General features: G+C 37.6%; 1 protein-coding gene across 4 annotated transcripts in view; it reads right to left on the reverse strand.

The window, feature by feature from the left end:
* Window positions 1–18,373, reverse strand: part of Usp15 (ubiquitin specific peptidase 15) — a 102,346-nt gene that overhangs the window by 9,816 nt on the left and 74,157 nt on the right. For 3 of the 4 annotated variants that reach the window (XM_041677538.1, XM_041677531.1, XM_041677543.1), the window contains 13 exons: window positions 17,760–17,933; window positions 14,227–14,385; window positions 13,868–14,092; window positions 11,488–11,571; window positions 11,303–11,397; window positions 11,018–11,209; window positions 8,986–9,101; window positions 8,542–8,814; window positions 8,085–8,155; window positions 7,666–7,781; window positions 7,072–7,221; window positions 6,243–6,346; window positions 4,112–4,200 (listed from right to left, as the gene is read on the reverse strand). In XM_041677538.1, coding sequence (XP_041533472.1) covers window positions 4,112–4,200; window positions 6,243–6,346; window positions 7,072–7,221; window positions 7,666–7,781; window positions 8,085–8,155; window positions 8,542–8,814; window positions 8,986–9,101; window positions 11,018–11,209; window positions 11,303–11,397; window positions 11,488–11,571; window positions 13,868–14,092; window positions 14,227–14,385; window positions 17,760–17,933 — 1,848 coding nt within the window. Of the gene's footprint in view, window positions 1–4,111; window positions 4,201–6,242; window positions 6,347–7,071; window positions 7,222–7,665; window positions 7,782–8,084; window positions 8,156–8,541; window positions 8,815–8,985; window positions 9,102–11,017; window positions 11,210–11,302; window positions 11,398–11,487; window positions 11,572–13,867; window positions 14,093–14,226; window positions 14,386–17,759; window positions 17,934–18,373 lie in introns of those variants that run through there. The other variant, XR_005976521.1, reaches the window with a different exon arrangement.

Genomic DNA, 18,373 nt, shown 5'->3' on the forward strand with positions numbered 1-18,373 from the left:
GCTACATCTCAGCCATTTAAATCTACATTAAATATATAAAGAACTAAAAAAAATTAAACACCCTCCCAATCAAAAATGTCAATCAATAAATGGGCCAATGAAATATACATTTCTTAAACTCAAATAGCCAATAGTTTTAAAAATATTAATCACGTTTAGCCATAAGAAAATGCAAATTCAGAGTGTCCATCTCACTGCAGTCAGCGTGGCTAAGAGCAAGAAACAAAGGATAGGTGCTGTTGGGGATGTAGGGAAAGCGGACCTTCATTAACTGCTGGTGGGAGTGGGAACTAGTCCAGACAGCCCGTTATATTGCTGCTACATTCACACAACAGTGAATCACAACCAGTCTATATATATATTCATTAACAGATGACTGGATGCTGAAAATAAGATGTATGTGTGTGTGTATATATATGTATATATATGTATATATGTGTATATATGTGTATATATATATATAACACATACACAATGGGATTGTATTTAACAGTCAAGAAAAATGAAATAATACATTTTCAGGAAAATAAATGATCTAGTGGGATGACTTGAGCTCAAAAAATATAAAAATCCTATTTTCTCATAAGCAAATTCCAACTTTTCAATGTTTTATGCATGTATGTATTTAATATTTTATGCACACATGTATTCTTATGTATGTATGCACACACGTATTTAACATATGTGTGTATTTAAGTGGTTTTGAGAGTGGGTACAGGCAATGAAATCATATAGCAAACCACGAGAAAGGAACAAGAGGTTCTGGGAAAAGGAATGCGTGAGAGAACACGTGACACACAAGTGGCTGTGGGGGTTGATGGGCGCAAGGGACAAGAGAAAAGGGGAGGAAAAGAAATCAACAAAAAAATGTGCATGAAATGTCATAATGAAACCTAATATTCTGTAAGCTAACAAAAACAAAAGATAGTCCAGGCTGAGCTGGAACTTGCAACATAGTGCAAGATGCTCTGAACTTGTGATCCCCTGCCTGAGTCTCTGAAATACTAAGATCACAGACATGTGCCACCAGAGCTGGTCAATCACTCTGATTCCTTATGTACTATGCCAGACATCTCTCTCCAGCTTAATCAATACTTAAGTTTTTCTGCATCAAAAACCACTCCCAAGAGAACTTCCATTCTCCATTCCCCACAATCCTTCTCTTCCTCTCCTTGGGCTGGTAGAGTGGCCACCATCTCACCAATAGTCCTAAGCACCCTAATGGAATGGCTTGCTGCGTGGTGACTCTGTCAACTAGTGGTCTTTTAAAGGAATACTGACTGGTCCATCTCTCAGGAGCATTAACATCTCACCATGTCTTCTGTCCAGTAACCTTCATCTTCAGTGACACCACTTCTCCTTGAGCCCACTCTCTGCCAGTTCCCTCACTAAGTCCTTTAAAACACATGTTCTGCCCTCAGAACCCATCATTCTCAATTTGATTCCCTCATTAGGCATCCTAGCACCCAGACAGTAGGACTATCACGAGGCCGAGGCCAGCCTGGACTACACAGTGAGACCCCGGCTCAGGAGAGAATCTACTTCTCACCCTGAACTTGAGTTAAGCATAAGCGTCCCACTACAAGAACATTCCCGCAACTAGGTATCATGCACTCCAAATGTCACTGGCAAACTTTCTTCCAGTTTTGGTAAATCTTGCATTTCTTATCTTCATAGGCAACTCCAGTCAGGTTTTACCAATTCCATCTAGTAACTATTTCACAAGCTCATCTTCTTCATGTCCAGATTATTTTAAGTGCTGAAATGACCCGTCAGCCTACTGGATAGCCTTTCTGCTCTTTTACTCGGTTCCTTCAATCTCCCTTGTTTACTGTTCTCTGAGAGAAGTGCACACATACACAGTGCTGTCGGGTGACTTACCAATAATCCATTACCTAGCTGCCCAGAGTTTAACATCTAGGATGTCAGTTTTCTTTACCTGAGCACTAATCTGATTTTGTCTCATTTCACTACCTGATTTCTTCCCAAAAACCCTATATAAACTTTCCTTTTCAGTCATGTCAAATGATTTTCTATTCTGTCAAAATGCCACACTTTGCCACTCCTCGTCTAGAACACCTGTGATGCGCCTATGTAATTTACACTTATCTATACTAGCAGAGTCAGGTCACACGCCACCTTGGCGACACGGGCTTTCTATACTCTTGTTTGCTCAAGCATAGCAGTCCCCTTTCTGTTTCTCAGAGACATACTTAAAAGTAATTGTCATGTTATGATGTTAATCTTCCGTTCTCGGCTGGTCAGGGATAGAGACAGCAAAATACACACAGCTGTTTAGAATGGAGTTCTCACTATGCCATCCCGGACATGTACACAAAGGTATTCAGATACTAGTTGACTAAATGAAGAATCTCGGTTAAAATATATAGCAGCATCAAATCCACCTTTTATTTTTGGGGATTAGTCTCAACATAGGTTAGGCTTGTTTCAAACTCATTATATCACAAAGAATGTCCCTGAGATCCTGATGTTCTTGCCTCCACTGTCTGGGTTCTGGGAATACAGGATTGTGTGTGGAATCAAACTCACGGCCTCTATCTATGAGCTATGTTATCAGTTCCCAAACTGTTTTATAAGCAAGATAAATTTTTATTTGAAGGCAGTATTAGGGCAGTTCATTTTAGGATGTTTGGGCTGAAAGATTAGAAAAAATAGACTCATATAACTATTTTTAAAAATAATATAGGATTCAAGCATGTTTTTGTTACAGATGTCATCTCATAAGCTATATATAATATTGCCTAGGTATGAAGAAAGATATACCATAGAGGTTTGTGTAAGAACATTCTTTGGTATTGGTACAATAGCAACACTGCTTATGAACACGTTCTCAGAACACATACAAACTATAAGACTGCATAGCATACACATAAACACACATGGGGATGGGAGAGAAAGGAAAAGATACAAAAAGTTATTTTGGACCTATTTATAAAATGACAGATTACATCTACACCAATAAATGGGCTCAGAAGTTTACTAACTTGCTCTAAGAAGCTGAACTCTTGAAACAAACAAATGAACAACAATAAAAAAACATAAACTAAAACCTAATGTCTATTCTAAGTAGTATTTAATCTGGGAACAAAGGAGTCAGTGTTTCGAACATTAACTGAGACCTATATAGAAAACACCACAAGAAAATACTGCTACTTCTCTTTTTAACCAAAAACAAACAAACAAACAAAAAACCAAACTTCTAAAATTTTATGTGTCTAGGTGTTCTGTCTGGATATATGTCTGTGTAGCATGTGCAGGTCTGGTGTTGTAGAGGCCAAGAGGGCAACAGATCTCCTGCAACAGGAGTTATGGTTGTGTCGGCTGCTGGGAATAGAACCTGCATCCTCTGGAAGAGAGTCAGAGCAGAGAGACTTCTGAGTCCTCTCTCCAGCTCCCTTAGATCTCTTACTCTTAATACTGTAACTAATAAGTGCAGCTTAGAGAAAAACAAGCTTCTATGGAACGACTCAGTTTTGTTCTTTTTTTTTTTTAAAAAAAAAACACACACACTATAATCTTCTTCCATCAATTAATATTTGGAAATAAAAATGTACTCTGTTGTGAACCAAAACAAACACTAGTGTGCAGAGAGAACCTCCTGACTCTTCTACTAACGAGAAGATGCAGAGTGACACCGGCAGCAGGCTGGCCTTTTAAAAATCTATAAACCCTGTACATCCTCATGTGTCTAACAGCCTGACCATCAACAGCCAGTGTCTGAGTAGCCCAGAGCTGCGCCGACTTCTCCAGAGGAAAACAAGTTCCCATCAGAAACTTGCTTCATCTGAAAATGACAAGACAAATTTTCACACTACAATTTATAGTTCTGATAAAGAGAAAATTCTGAAGATAAATTTCCAACCAACCATCTTCTACATACTGAAATCAGAACACGAGCCTTTAGCCAGAGCAGCTGCTGAAGTGTGGACTAGTGTTCCAAAGGGCCCTTTTTATTTTCTGTTTTTGAGACAGGGTTTCTCTGCGTAGCCCTGGTTGTCCTGGAACTCTGTAGAGCAGGCTGGCATCTGTTAAATTTGTATTACCCTGTAAGCTGCTGGCCCATGAGCTCAGAAAGTGAAGGCATACTTACCACAATTTGGTCTTCAGACGCCGTGGAGACACTACTGTCATCAAAATAGTACCACTTTCCATCATCTTTATTTTTTGCAAAAGCAGTATCTAATGAAAAAATATAATTACTTCTATGACTGGAGTATCTATGGCTTTGGGGGGGGAGTCTCAAAACTCTATAATCACCTACATAAGAAATATCTACTAAATGACATGATAATCATCTATATCAGGCATAATATATATTCACTTGATTTGACAAAGGCTTTTAGAATAGTTTCTAGCAATTGAAAGGCTTAAGACATACTTTTTTCCTAAGATGAAACGTGATTTTTTTCAGAAGAGGAAAAATAGCATTATTATTATTATTTTTTTAATGAACAGTGATTATGTGACCAGGAGCAGTGCTATGTACTGTGCCCACACTAAGGTGTCCCCATTACTCTTCACACTGTAAATATAGAGACCAAGGCTTCCAGAAGCAGACTTTGTTAAGGCACTGTAGCTGATATGCAGCAGAGCTAGGACTTAAAACGGAGACTGCTTCTGCATCGAGAATTTCTATTAATTTAACTTATTTATTTAAATTTTCTATATTTTCTTTTCTAACAACTCTACTTAATCTGTACTTTTTACACATTAGAATTTCTTCTGTCTTTAACGACAGAACAAGAGAAAGATAAAAAATACAGAGACTTCATTATCCATGCTCTGTACAGACCATCTACTTAAAACTCCTGCGTGCTAACAGAGCACTTCCCAACACGGTCATTCACTTGCGCTGGCTTTAATGAGGAACTGAAAAGCAGCTTCCTTCGTGCATCCCTCAAACCTTTCTTTTGCTCCTCCTTCCATCCACGAGGATTCACTACTGAAGAGCTGTGCAGGTCCTCGTTCGGAACTCTTTTGAGGATCCACCAACTCAACAGTATTATGTTTTTATTCTGTCTACTTTCTTAAACCTGCTGAACTCATCTGAGGGAAGCCTACTGTGTGTGGTGAGTTTGCTACCTGAACTCAAGAGAATTGCAGTATAGACGATGCACTTACAGAAAAAAACATATTCTCAGTCTTAAAGAAAATATATAATCTCAGATTAAATAAATAATAAATAAAGTCTTTGAAAATAGTAGCAAGATAAGTCTTTGGGGAAGATTATTAAAAAGTCATAGTGAGAAAACAATAAAAAAAATAGCCTGACAGTAACTATAAATAGTCTAAAATAAATTGGAATTTGGGTGAAATGAATATACTTTTAGAGAAATGGAAAAATGTTCAAATATACAAATAAGAAAAAGAAAACTGCCCAATAATATCATAATAGTCCAACAATGACATAAGTAGAAAATTTTATGGGGTAAAGTCCATAGTTTGACAGAGAATTCCAGTATGCCTGATGGATAATTATTCCCCATATTGTTCTGATGATTGCAGGAAATAAAAAAATCCAATCTAGCTTCTTTATAACCATAAGTTCGATCAAAATGAAATAATAATAATAATAAAAGACTCATGAATGAAATTGTAACAGTCCTTATGAGTCAACTTTGCATTAAAAATGACAAAAAGACAAATTCAAGAATGGAAATCTGCCACAGTCAACCTCGGACGATCTGGCACTCAGTTTCGTCAAGAATGCCCCTTCTGGGTAGTTCAAAGGAACCCTCAGCTAACATCATCAACAGTGACATTTCACAGTCTTAGAGTAGTAAGGAGTTAAATGTGATTTAAGTGGCAAGATACAGTGCAATCAATTTAAGTCACCAGTGGTGAAAGCAACAGATTAAACAGGCATGAACCGACAAGATTAAGTCTAAAGTCTTAGGAAAGTTACTAAAATCATTAGAAAGTTATTAAAATCATTGCTTACGTTAACACATGTGCATAGTCTACAAGAACACAACACAGACATGTTAGCAGGAAGAGAATGAAGAATGGGGAGGGAAGCACCTGAACAGACCCAGGCCTTCAGTTGAGGAGGATTAACTAATCCCTTTAGAACCGGGTTTTAAAATAAAGCTGATTCATTCATTTACAAGGTATTGAACAATGATTACATGCAAGATACACCTGACAGTTTATTTACTTTAAAAAGCATGAACTATCTTACAGGAAAAACTACAGATGGGAAAAATGGTAAAACAACTTACAATGTCCACCTCCCATCCCTCCATAGTGGTTGGAAACAGCAATCAAATTATAGCGGCAAGGGCCTGCGTTTGGATTAATCAGGAATTCTGACATATCCAAGTCACTGTTAAAAAAGAATTCAGTTAAGTTATGCTTTCGTTAGAACTAATGAAAATCTTTTTCTTTTAAAATAATAAATTCCAGTGTCTTCTGTTAGTACTGACTCTCACATATGCACATACACAATCATTAATACAATATCTCACACACACAGGCACCCCTCATACAAGAAATTACCTAGAGATAACCTACCAAACAAATTATATACTGAGATTTGAGTGTTTGGAAATCCTTGTCTCAAGTGATAACTTGACAATAAATGCTATTCTGATTAATGTCTTCATGCTAACACATTTAATTTATAGTGTGCCAGCATTTTTTCAAGATGAAAAGTGAAAAGCAACTTCTTTATGAACATTCAAGAGTTAAAAGCTTGGAGAACCCACTGCTGCCACTTTTCCCAGCAAGTACACTCTCTGTGTTCTCCACAAAGATGGGTGTGGCTCCCACCCTCAACAAAGAAGCACCTTTTGCTGCAGAAGGAGATCACTTTCAGTCGAAACTGGTCAATATGTAGAGACAGAAGGTCTGTGGGAGTGCTTGTTTCCAATGAATATAGTCACAACAAATTGTGAAATAGTGATCCTGACAAATTATTAGAACTAGTCGAAGCTTCAAGGCTTAAACTGGTCCGAATATATCTGACATTTACTATGATAAAACAGGAATATCATCACATCAGTTTGAAAAAAGAAGATCCAATGCTTACTGAATACAGTTTAAACTTACCTGATGGGAAAATCGACTAGTGTATCTAACTTGTCCCTCATGTAGCGACTATAGGAAAATCGTTTGAGATGCACCACAAGCACTGGAGGCAGGGACCATAAATCCAACTTCTTTGTGGCTTGCTGGTGTTCTTTACAATTTGGACAATACCTATAGAGAAGAAAAAAGTCATACAGCTTGACAGAGGCACAAACAAAAGATTTGTATTAATGAAAACTACACATCAAAAATCAATGTTTACTAAGTTTTACATTTTATCAGTAATTACTGTACACTTAATATATGTGAACATGAAAACAATTCCTCGTTATTTTTATCTCATACATTTTTCAGATAAGCTTAATCATTATAAATATATAGATAAATATTCAAAGAAATGATGGAAGTGGTTATTAAAGAAAAGGCAGTCATGAGAGTAAAGGTAACCATTGTAATCCTTTAAAAAGGGTGTCAGCACCCCTCTTTAGACTAGAACTTACTATCTAATGATCTTACTAAAAATTTAAGGAAGCTTAGTTAATATTGTGCTAACATTACCAGAGTAAATCTTTAAAGAAAAGGAACTAGACACAACCATCTAACGTCTTTTCTCACCAGGGGTCTTCAGCACCGAGTTTTTCTTTTGTTGTAAAGAGCTCAATGCAGTCTTTCAATTTCACGAAGGGTTTTTTTGGAGGTTTATATTCCACACTTTCATGTTTTTCAAAATCCTAAAGAGAAGCATTTCTTGAGTTCAGAGAACAAACGAAACAGAACTCAAGCATCTTAGTGACTTATCTTACTAAGAATACTGAAAATATACCAGCTTATGAACGAATAAGGACACAGAAAGCATGTTCAAAACCAACCTTTTGCCTTAAAAAGTAAACAGGTTCATGATTTTCTTTCTTTTTTTTTTTTTATGGTGAAACATAAACATATATGTAGAAGCAAGGGAGAAGAGAGGAGTAAGGGCCAGCTCTCAACAGTCATGTGAAAAAGGCAAAGACGGCCCAGAAGGAGTGAGGGCTCACCTCGGCAGCATTCTCATCAAAGTATCTCTTTTTCAAATCAGGATCCCAGTCCAAAGCCAGAAAAGATCTTTCTAAGGTGGAAAAATATTTTTTCATGAAAAATGCAGTAAGCTTTAGTTTTAAAATAAACAATATCTTAATGCCAACATATATACTACAGAAAAGAAAGAGCAATTTCTTTAAAGCACTATTTTCTACTTGTACTAGGTGATCAGGGCAAACACTAACAGCTATTTCCAAGTCACTGAATAATCTAAGCATTAAAAAATAATACAAAGCTAAAGCATACATACACTAACCTCATTTTAGTATCACTTATTATATGAAGACATTAAGGCTTTTATTCCTTATAGACAAGTATTTATTTTCATGGCAGGTCTAAATTTCATGGTCTACACCTAAAAATACTTTGTTATGCTTAAGTTCAGTGTTCAAACTATTTCTCACAGACACTCACCATCTAGCCGAAGCTGCCTATCATCAAATCTTATATGCCTGGTGTCATCTTTGATGTAGTTGATATCAGTGTTGCCTAAATTGATGAACTGGAATGTAAACAATCGCTTTTTGTGTCCTGTGAGTTGACCTTTGCAAGTTTCTTCAGTACACAATCCATTTTCAGAATCGTTGTCTCCTCCAACCGAATCTTCAGACTGACTGTTGTCATTCTCTGAGGGAAGTTCTTGATCCTGGCTGGACTCATCATCTGGTTCATCTGTCTCCATCTCACCTTGGCATTTAAATAAGAATTTTTACATTAGCCATACATTACATTTCAAAGTAGGTATTACTTTTCCATATCGACTCTTGTGTTTTAGCTTATTAATTCAGATCTCAACCTTTTCTTTGGGGCAATATTGTCTACGTCAGAAGTGTTTAGAATATGACAAGAAAGTCTTACTTGGTGAGCCTTCTTCATGTATGCCATTTGGGCCGTTCCCATTAATATTCTGGTCCTCACAGCAACGCAGGGGTCCATCAGTTTCCTCAGTTTCAGTAGACATCTTGACATACCGGCTGCAGTAAAATCAGGCAGCCAATAAGCTTGTAAAATTAACTTTCCATTTTACTTAATAAACAATTTTAATTCAAACTCCAACCTAGCACTCATATAGTAAAGCTGGATAACAATTTATACCTGGGTTGCTTTTAATATAACAAAGTGATTTACTTCTAGAATTTTTGCTTTTTACTGCTACTGTTTTTGAGAAAGAGTATCACTGTGTACCTGCAGTCGGCTTGGAACTCTCTATGTAGACCAGGCTGGCCCTGAACTAGTTCTCCTGTCTCTTCCTCTCAGTTCTGGAATTAAAGGAATGTGCCACTACACCTGGTAGCATGTTCTTTTCAATTTTTTAAAATTTAATTATATTTTTGTTTATCTGTGTGCAGATATAGATTAGAGGACAAACTTGTAGCTTCTGGCTCTTTCCTTCTACCTCATCGGCTTCAGGGATTGAATTCAGGTTTTTGGGCATGGTGGCAAGCATCCTTACCTACTGAATCATCTCATCAGTTCTGGCTTTTCCAAGTTCTATATGTTAAAAGTACAGCAGAGTAGATCATTTCTGAACTTAAAAGTAAGAATTTTATAAATGATGCTCATTACCATGCTGTATATTGTTGCTAGGAACACTTTTATATTTGTGCAATGTGATTTTCATAAATGGATCATGAATTTATAATGATTTGGTTTATAGAAAATAAAAAGAATGTCAGCCATAAGGGTAAAATAAAGTTCTTTAATTGTATTTGTCATACCTTATTTACTTGAAGACTATAAAAAAGAAATCAGCTGGGCGGTGGTGGCGCATGCCTCCCAGCACTCAGGAGGCACAGGTAGGCGGATCTCTGTGAGTTTGAGGCCAGCCTGGTCTACAAGAGCTAATTCCAGGACAGGCTCTAAAGCTACAGAGAAACCCTGTCTCAACGCCCCCCCCCCCCAAAATCCATAAAAAAAAAAAATCAAAGTGTGGTACACTATCTCACCATCTGCCACAAAAGCTTATTCTTTTAAATCCACATGCATTAAAAAAAAGGGCGATGGTGGCGCACGCCTTTAATCCCAGCACTCGGGAGGCAGAGACAGGCGCATCTCTGTGAGTTCGAGACCAGCCTGGTCTACAGAGCTAGTTCCAGGACAGGATCCAAAGCCACAGAGAAACCCTGTCTCGAAAAAAAACCAAAAAAAATAAATAAATAAATAAAAGAAATTATTTTAGCCGGGCGGTGGTGGCGCACGCCTTTAATCCCAGCACTCGGGAGGCAGAGGCAGGCGGATCTCTGTGAGTTCGAGACCAGCCTGGTCTACAAGAGCTAGTTCCAGGACAGGCTCCAAAACCACAGAGAAACCCTGTCTCGAAAAACAAAACAAAACAAAACAAAAAAACAAAAAAAAAAAAGGACCATTTGACATTTATTATGATTTCTAGTTTGTTCTTATATTACATTTATCTGCCAACTAAAACTTCCAACAGTAAACTTTTGGTGTAAAACAGCTAAGAATTCATGTTTCTGGATTTGAAATAATCTCAGTTGTGTATTTTATATGAGCAAGTCAAGGGACTAAATTGTCATTTTATTTTTACTTCATTATTGGGGGGTGAGAGTTGAGGCACTCTTTGATGTAGTCCAGAATGGCCTCAGATATACAATATAAAAGAAACAGGATTAGAATTCTTGATTTTCCGGCCTCCACATCAAGTGCTGAAATTATAAGTACACATCCCAACCCTAGTCCATGCTGCGGGGTCTCATGCTGGACTGAGATCACAGGTGTTCATCACTGCCATACCTGGCTGCCATCAACTTTCTATCAGTTTGGTTAGAGATGTGTATAACACTCTGGTAGTACTTGAACAATGACATTCATTAGCTATTTTATATTTTATTCTCATGTTTATTTTGCATAGTTCAGCTTATTTGGCACTTACCACATTCTCAAGAGTAGAAGATTATAGAGTTTATCTTCAGTATTGTTTCGTGGTACAGCCATAAGAAAAGGCTGACCAAACAGTGAAGAGCCAGTATGGTGGGTATAACTTGAGTGTCTGAATTTTTCTCTTAGGCAAACAGGAATAACCACATGTTCTGTGTCTTCTGTCCTGTTGATATTAATTTCAAACCTACAAGGGCGGGAATGACCATAAGTTTTACGTTAGTTCTTTAAATTTTTTACCCCCCCCCAACAACAGACTCTAAACGGATATTATACTTACACATAAATGTCATCCCGCTCCATAATACTACTGAGGTTCTCATCCATGGCAAATATCCTGTGAAATCTATGATTGTATATGTCAGTGACTATCATCTAGAAGGAAATAAATGTCTATTAAGCCGGTTTTACAATACTGAGAAACCAAACCCCAATTTCCATACTTCAATCTCAGAAACATCTCACCTTATCTGCAGGCACTCCTGACAAAGCAGACAACGCTGTACAAAGATCTAGTATATTTCCAATTTTGGGCACAATAACTTTGTACTAAAAAACAAACAGAAATTGTAATGAATCTATGGCACTGGGAAAACACTCAACATTCAAGTGTCAACTCCTGGGTGATAATGTCCATCACAAGGACCTCCTAGCTGTACTGTACGCTGGTTCACTGAATCAAAGACCTACCTTAGCCCACCTCCTGGACCTGTCACCACGAAGCTGTTTCTGGGGTCTTACACTCAATAGGTTACTTCTTACCTCTTTTTGGTTATTGTACAGATTTCTAGTCCTTAGGATGCTTTTCTCTCTACTGCCATGATGTCATTCACCTAGATTCCACCCTCTTATTATTTTAACCACCCTGCAACAAAATCTTTATGTTTTCACGCTCAGTTCTATTTTTGTTGAACTGTGACTTGAATTAAGAATGACTCCCATATGCTTATATGTTTGAATGCTTAGTCATGAGAGAATGATGTTATTTGAAAGGATTAGGAGTTGTGTCACTGGGGATGGATTTCAAAAGTCCAAGCCAGTCCCATTGTGCTTCTCTTCCTGCTGCCTATGGATCTGGATGTAGGGCTCTCAGCTCCTTCTCCAGCACCATGTCTGCCTGCATGCTGCCATGCTTTCCGCCATGATGACAATGGACTAAATAAACCTCTGGACTGTAAGCCAGTGTCAATGGACTGTTTCCTTTAAAGAGTTGCCGTGGCCACGGTGTCTCCACAGCAACAGAGAGATATTAACTTTCTCACAGAGTTTGTATATGCTGAGAGAACTTCTCAAACCTCAGCACTGGCGGGCTACAAATCAGAGTTGAGTTCACCACTGCCAGTAGCACTTCTGTGGGTCACTCCCTTGTCCAGGAGCACTTCTGTGGCCACTCCCTTGTCCAGGAGCACTTCTGTGGCCACTCCCTTGTCCAGGAGCACTTCTGTGGTCACTCCCTTGTCCAGGAGCACTTCTGTGGCCACTCCCTTGTCCAGGAGCACTTCTGTGGTCACTCCCTTGTCTAGGAGCACTTCTGTGGTCACTCCCTTGTCTAGGAGCACTTCTGTGGCCACTCCCTTGTCCAGGAGCACTTCTGTGGTCACTCCCTTGTCCAGCATGCAGTAGCTATTTGTATCTGCCCCATTTCTTAGCATTCTACTATTTCCTTTCTCCTTTCACTCCCTGAAGAACACTTCACCTAGAAAACTGAAGCCTCTTTAAGTAGGAAAGTCTGGCTTCCTGTCCTTTACAAACCTCAAGTCCAGAGGTTGTTTTGGTCCTGTCTCTGAGACTACGAGAAGACAGAGATCTTTCTTCCCATGCACACCTGACCCTAACACCTAAGAATGCTATCTTTTTCTTTTTTGACACCTAAACTCCTTCTCCATTTACCTTAACTTCATGTGAGTACCGAAATATACACAAGTCTTAAAAAATTAACAAATCCCTAAACCAAAATAGTCCTTTACTGTCTTTCCCTACCAATTCCCCATTTCCTAGAGCTCCCTGTGTCACTGAAAACTCAAGCGGTTTCACTTCAGTTTAAGAATGTAAGTTTAATGAATACTGAGTATCTCCATCTAGATTTTCCTCACGTGCCCCAAACAGTGCAACTCTGAACACAAGTGCAGGTGTGCCTCAATCCTTCCATCACTTCGAATGAAGGAGCTGGTAGTTTTAAGAACACTGCGTAGACACTATTCTTACTAAGAGTAAAATAAACTCCAACACTTCAAGCATCAATGGTAAGAGAACTCTGTTCAAAGGACACCTTTCATACAGTTCTATTTCTATTATGTACCAACAAGTTTGAGATATCTGGCTAGAACCCTAACTTAGGAATTTATAGCAAACAATATAGGAAAGCAGGAACCAAATCTGCTCTGTTTAGGGACAAAGGCAGGTTTCATTCTAGGCACCCACATGGTAGCTGACAAACAATCTGTAACTCTAGGCTAGGGGAGCCAATGTCCTCTTTAGGCCTCACCAGTACCAAGAACACATGTGGTATACAGACATATATGCAAGCAAAATACCTACATACATAAATTTAAAAATTGATAGAAAAATAGAGATAGTAATACTGTTATTAATCTTTTAAGCAAATACCTCAAATTATAAAACAAACATCTTGGTTGTCTTTTATGTGAGAAAGAAATTTGAACGTTTATTTTTTCTATGACATCCTTCAACTTTCCATGACCTTTTTAGTATAACTTCCAGAGGATTTGGCTTATAAAATCTATTACACAATAAACTTTATTATTGGATTGTGCTGGAGAAACCAACAGGTTTTAGTCATATCACTAGTTAAGTAAAATTAACAAATAAAAAGGTCATTACTTACTTGCATAGGTTTAATGAGTGGATCCATTCTAACTAAATAAACTTCCAAGCTACGTTCTTTTTTCATGGGCAATGGAAGTGTCAAGTAGCAAAAAGGGTCAAAGGTTACTGAGATCTTAGCACACTCAGGACACACTAAAGTAGATTTGAAAAGGCCATGAAATATATCTACTATGATAGAATCATTTCTTTTCAAATGGTTTTCCCAGGCTTCTTCAGCAACCACCTACAAGGAAAAGGAACACAAGTCACTAAGAGGTGTGAGAAAAGTTTGTAACAATGACGACGACAATAGCAAGAAGTTCACTAAAGTCTGAGAAAACTCACAATGGCGACATCAATAGCATGGAGTTCACTTACCTTATCCGGCCTGCCATCAGCATCTTTTAACTGTATATATGGTTTTTTCCTAATTCTATTCAAATCCTCATGTAATCCATCTAATAGGAAAGCTAATAGTTCTTGGCAGTCTTGCTGCTGATATCCAGAGAACTGAGGTGCAAATCGTCCTACCTGTGTCTGAAAGACAAACAAAACCACAAAATCAGATAGACAGGATTCCTTAAAAAGCACAGTTATTCTCATCATTCACATGTTTACACATGAGAAATTACCTATTTATTACTTATATGCCTTCAGTCAAATTTGTGACACATTTTAATCATCTGAAGATATGTTCCATTTAAAAATCAGTTACCTGACGTATGCAACCCCCTCTGGCGGGGAGAAGCTATACTACCTTTTAGTTTCAGCATCGTTTTGTAATTTTTGTCTTATAATTATGTTTTATTCTTTATACTTTGTGCTTTCCAGGTAGGCTACTAGTGTATAAAACGTTCCCCAAGGGGAATGCTAAGGTGTTGGCTAGAGTTCATAAACACAGTGAGTGGTAGTGTACTTTATGGGAAAACACAATTAGATGAATTTTGTTAAGCAATGAGTTATAGTGTCGGTTATGAAAACAGTGCTAATGTGTCAACCGTACAAAAGAGGGACTTTTCACACAGATACAGATAGAAGATGAAGAATGCATTGATTAATGAAAATGTGACCAAAGGCTTGATGGAATCAAATCCTGCATTTTCCCTAGGAATGTGGTTTTGTATTTGTTAATTTAACATTATGAAAAATAACTTTTGTGAAGAATGAAAAATGATTGTATTTATATAGAATAAGAATAAAGACAAATATACCCACTCTCCACAGACACACAAACACAGTTTATTTGTTTTTGTATTTCCAGTAAACATGTGATAAGTCTTTATCTGGGACAAATCAGACCAACACATGGGCTTTCTAAAAATAGAGCTGGACATGGTAACAAGCCTGTGGTCCCAAAACTTAGGAGGCTAACACAGAGGATGCTGGAGTCCAGAAATTTAAGACCAGCCTGGGAAATATAGCAAGAATCCATTGTAAAACAAAAAAATCCCATGAAAAAAAATACATACATAAAAGAACTCTCTCTAAATATATTGATCATTGACTTGTTATTAATCAGCACTTCACTGTTTATCTACGGAATTTGGCATCATTTATATAGATCTTCCTGTGATGACTGGCAGACAGATAACAAGGGACAGGTTTTCATCCTAGCTATATTAATAGTGTAAACATTATATACATAGAAATATATCTCCTCTCTAAAAGCATTCTGAAACAACTAAGTTTCAGAAAACATTGACTTGAGAAACATAATGAAAATATGGTGAAATTTTATATAAGACATTGTGAAACACTGGAGACTTAAAAGCTAGTAACCTTTTACTAAGTCACTAAAGAAAAACTATAAATTTCTCATTTGGTCATTTTTAAAAAAGGACAGTTGGGCGGTGGTGGCACAAGCCTTTAATCCCAGCAGTCAGAAGGCACAGGCTGGTGGATCTCTGGGAGTTTGAAGCCAACTTGGTCTATAGAGTAAGTTCCAAGACTGGCTCTACAGCTACTGAAAAACCCTATCTGGAAAACCCAAAAACCCAAAAACAAATAAACAAACAAAAAAACCCTACCAAACAAATGAAAAAGAGAACAAGTCTGATGGTCAAAAGGCACATTACATTTCATCTACAAGTTTCTTTAGTCTTTATAGTATGAGAATTTTTTTTTTTTTTTTCGAGACAGGGTTTCTCTGTGGCTTTGGAGCCTGTCCTGGAACTAGCTCTGTAGACCAGGCTGGTCTCGAACTCACAGAGATCCGCCTACCTCTGCCTCCCGAGTGCTGGGATTAAAGGCGTGCGCCACCATCGCCCGGCCATAGTATGAGAATTTTTAAATAAGACTTAAAAGGAATATAATCTGAATCATAGAATGAATAAGGTCTGATAATTAATAGGTGTACATGTACATAAAATTTAAAGAGAAAAAAAATCTAGCAAAATGAAACTGTTGAGGGTTGGTTTGTCTACAGAAGTCTGCCCAAAGTTTAGAATGTGAAAGAATAAATGCAGAAACAGTCCGATTTATTAACTGCTCCATATTTTTATATTAATTTGTTCTTAATTACATTTATTTATTGTTTGTGTACACACACGGTGCTCCAAGGACTCATTTATTTTCTTAATCATATATTTAATTTTTTAAGTCTTATTTTATATACGGGAATTTTGCTTGCATTTTCATTGTGCCTGTGGAAACCACCCTGGAAATGGAGTTACAGATGGTAGGTTGATGTGGGATGTCTTTCTGTATATGTGTTGCTTTTATTGGTTAATGAATAGAGTTGTTTTGGCCAATGGCTTAGCAGAGTAAAGCCAGGTGGGAAATCTGAACAGAGACAGATAGAGAGAATAGGCAGAGTCGAAGAGACGCCATGTAGCTGCCAAAGGAGAAAGATGCCAGAGCCTTACTGGTAAGCCATGGCCTCATGGTGATACATAGACTAATAGAAATGGGTTAATTTAAGATGTAAGAGCTAGTTAGAAACACGCCTGAGCCATTAGCCAAACTATAATATAGTTTCTGTGTGATTGGGTCAGGGCAGCCAGGAAACGCAAATGCAGTTTCCATTTACAGTGGGTAGCTACTATGTGGGTGCTAGGAACTAAACCCTGGTACTCTGGAAGAGCGGCCAGTGTTCTTGAATGCATAGTCATCTCCAGTTCAGACTCATTTGTTAAGAACTGATAGCTAATTAACAAGATATTCTCTAGTAGATGGTCTACGAATGCCACTTACCTGTAAAGACTATGGCTTACAATAACTGAGTGTGGGATCTAAGAAGTAACCACCTCATACATACACACATTCAAGTGTAAGAACCATTGAAAATATAATTTGCAGATTAGTTTCATTCTGATTTTTTAGAACAATCTACAATAACCATAAGGATAAGCTAGGTTACTGAGACTTAAAGGCATGCCTGAGGGAAATTCTTTGTATCACATAAAATATTCATGTAGGGTTTCCAGAGTCTGAACCCTTTTAAACCATAATGTCTCTTTATTTGTCTTATTATTCCTTCCCTCTACTGATAGCCTTATTCATAAAGATTTAATTTTAATTATGAGTGTGTGTGAGTTTGCATGTGAGTGCAAACACCCGTGGAGGTCAGAAGAGGGCATCAAATCTTCTCCAGCTTGAGTTACAGACATTTCTGAATGACCTGATGTTAGTGTTGGCAACTCGTGTGCTAAAAACTCGGGTCCTCTGGAAAAGTAGAAGTGCTCTTAACCCCTGAGACATGCCTCTCCAGCCCATTTCTAGACATTAAGAAAACAAAAGCCGAACAAAAAGTCCTAACCACCCATCCTGTGCTATGTCCTGAAGTTTTGTATCAAATGGGTGGAGACAGGGAGACGATGATATGGGACTTCATCCCTTTCACCTGAGGATCCCACTTGCCCTCGCCCCAGGGACAGGAGCAGACATGCTGAGAATAAGTTTGCCATACTAACCTTAAATGCTCTAGGAGTGACGTAGCTAAATTTTCCAGACCACATCTGCTTGATCAGTTCAGCATATGATTTAGCTATTTCACCTCTCATTCCTAAGGGATTGTCAAAATTCAGTTCTTCTTGGTACTTATCATTGAGGAAATATTCAGTAAGTGGAGGTGTGTTGCTCAAACACTGCAATGAACAAAATATATTTTAAAGTAAAAGTAACCACATACACAATTAAAAACATCAATTTACCATAACACATACAGAAAAAATTCAATGGTAACTGTCAAACACTCAAATGAGGCACTCATATTATTCATTTTCCAAGCTTTCAATCATTTACTTAAAGTAAATAAAAATACTAATGTTTGTTGCTGCAAAATCTGCATTAATTTTAACCACAGCAAACTACCTGTTAACTGGGAGAGAAGCTCAGAGTTTTCTTTCCTTCTTTTACTTGATTGGTAGAAATTATGGATTGTCTAATCATCCAGGCACCTGCAAATTAGCCTGAGTAGGTAAAAACTGAGATAGTGTGCAAGCGAAAAAAAAATCACTTAAAAGAGGTACAGATGGTTCGTGGTATCCATGGACTCAAATTAATTAAAAATAGGAAAACATTTGTG

The sequence above is a fragment of the Microtus oregoni genome, unplaced genomic scaffold (genome assembly GCF_018167655.1).
Source record: "Microtus oregoni isolate MIOR12 unplaced genomic scaffold, Mior012 000001F_ref0000356, whole genome shotgun sequence".
Lineage (NCBI taxonomy): Eukaryota > Metazoa > Chordata > Mammalia > Rodentia > Cricetidae > Microtus > Microtus oregoni.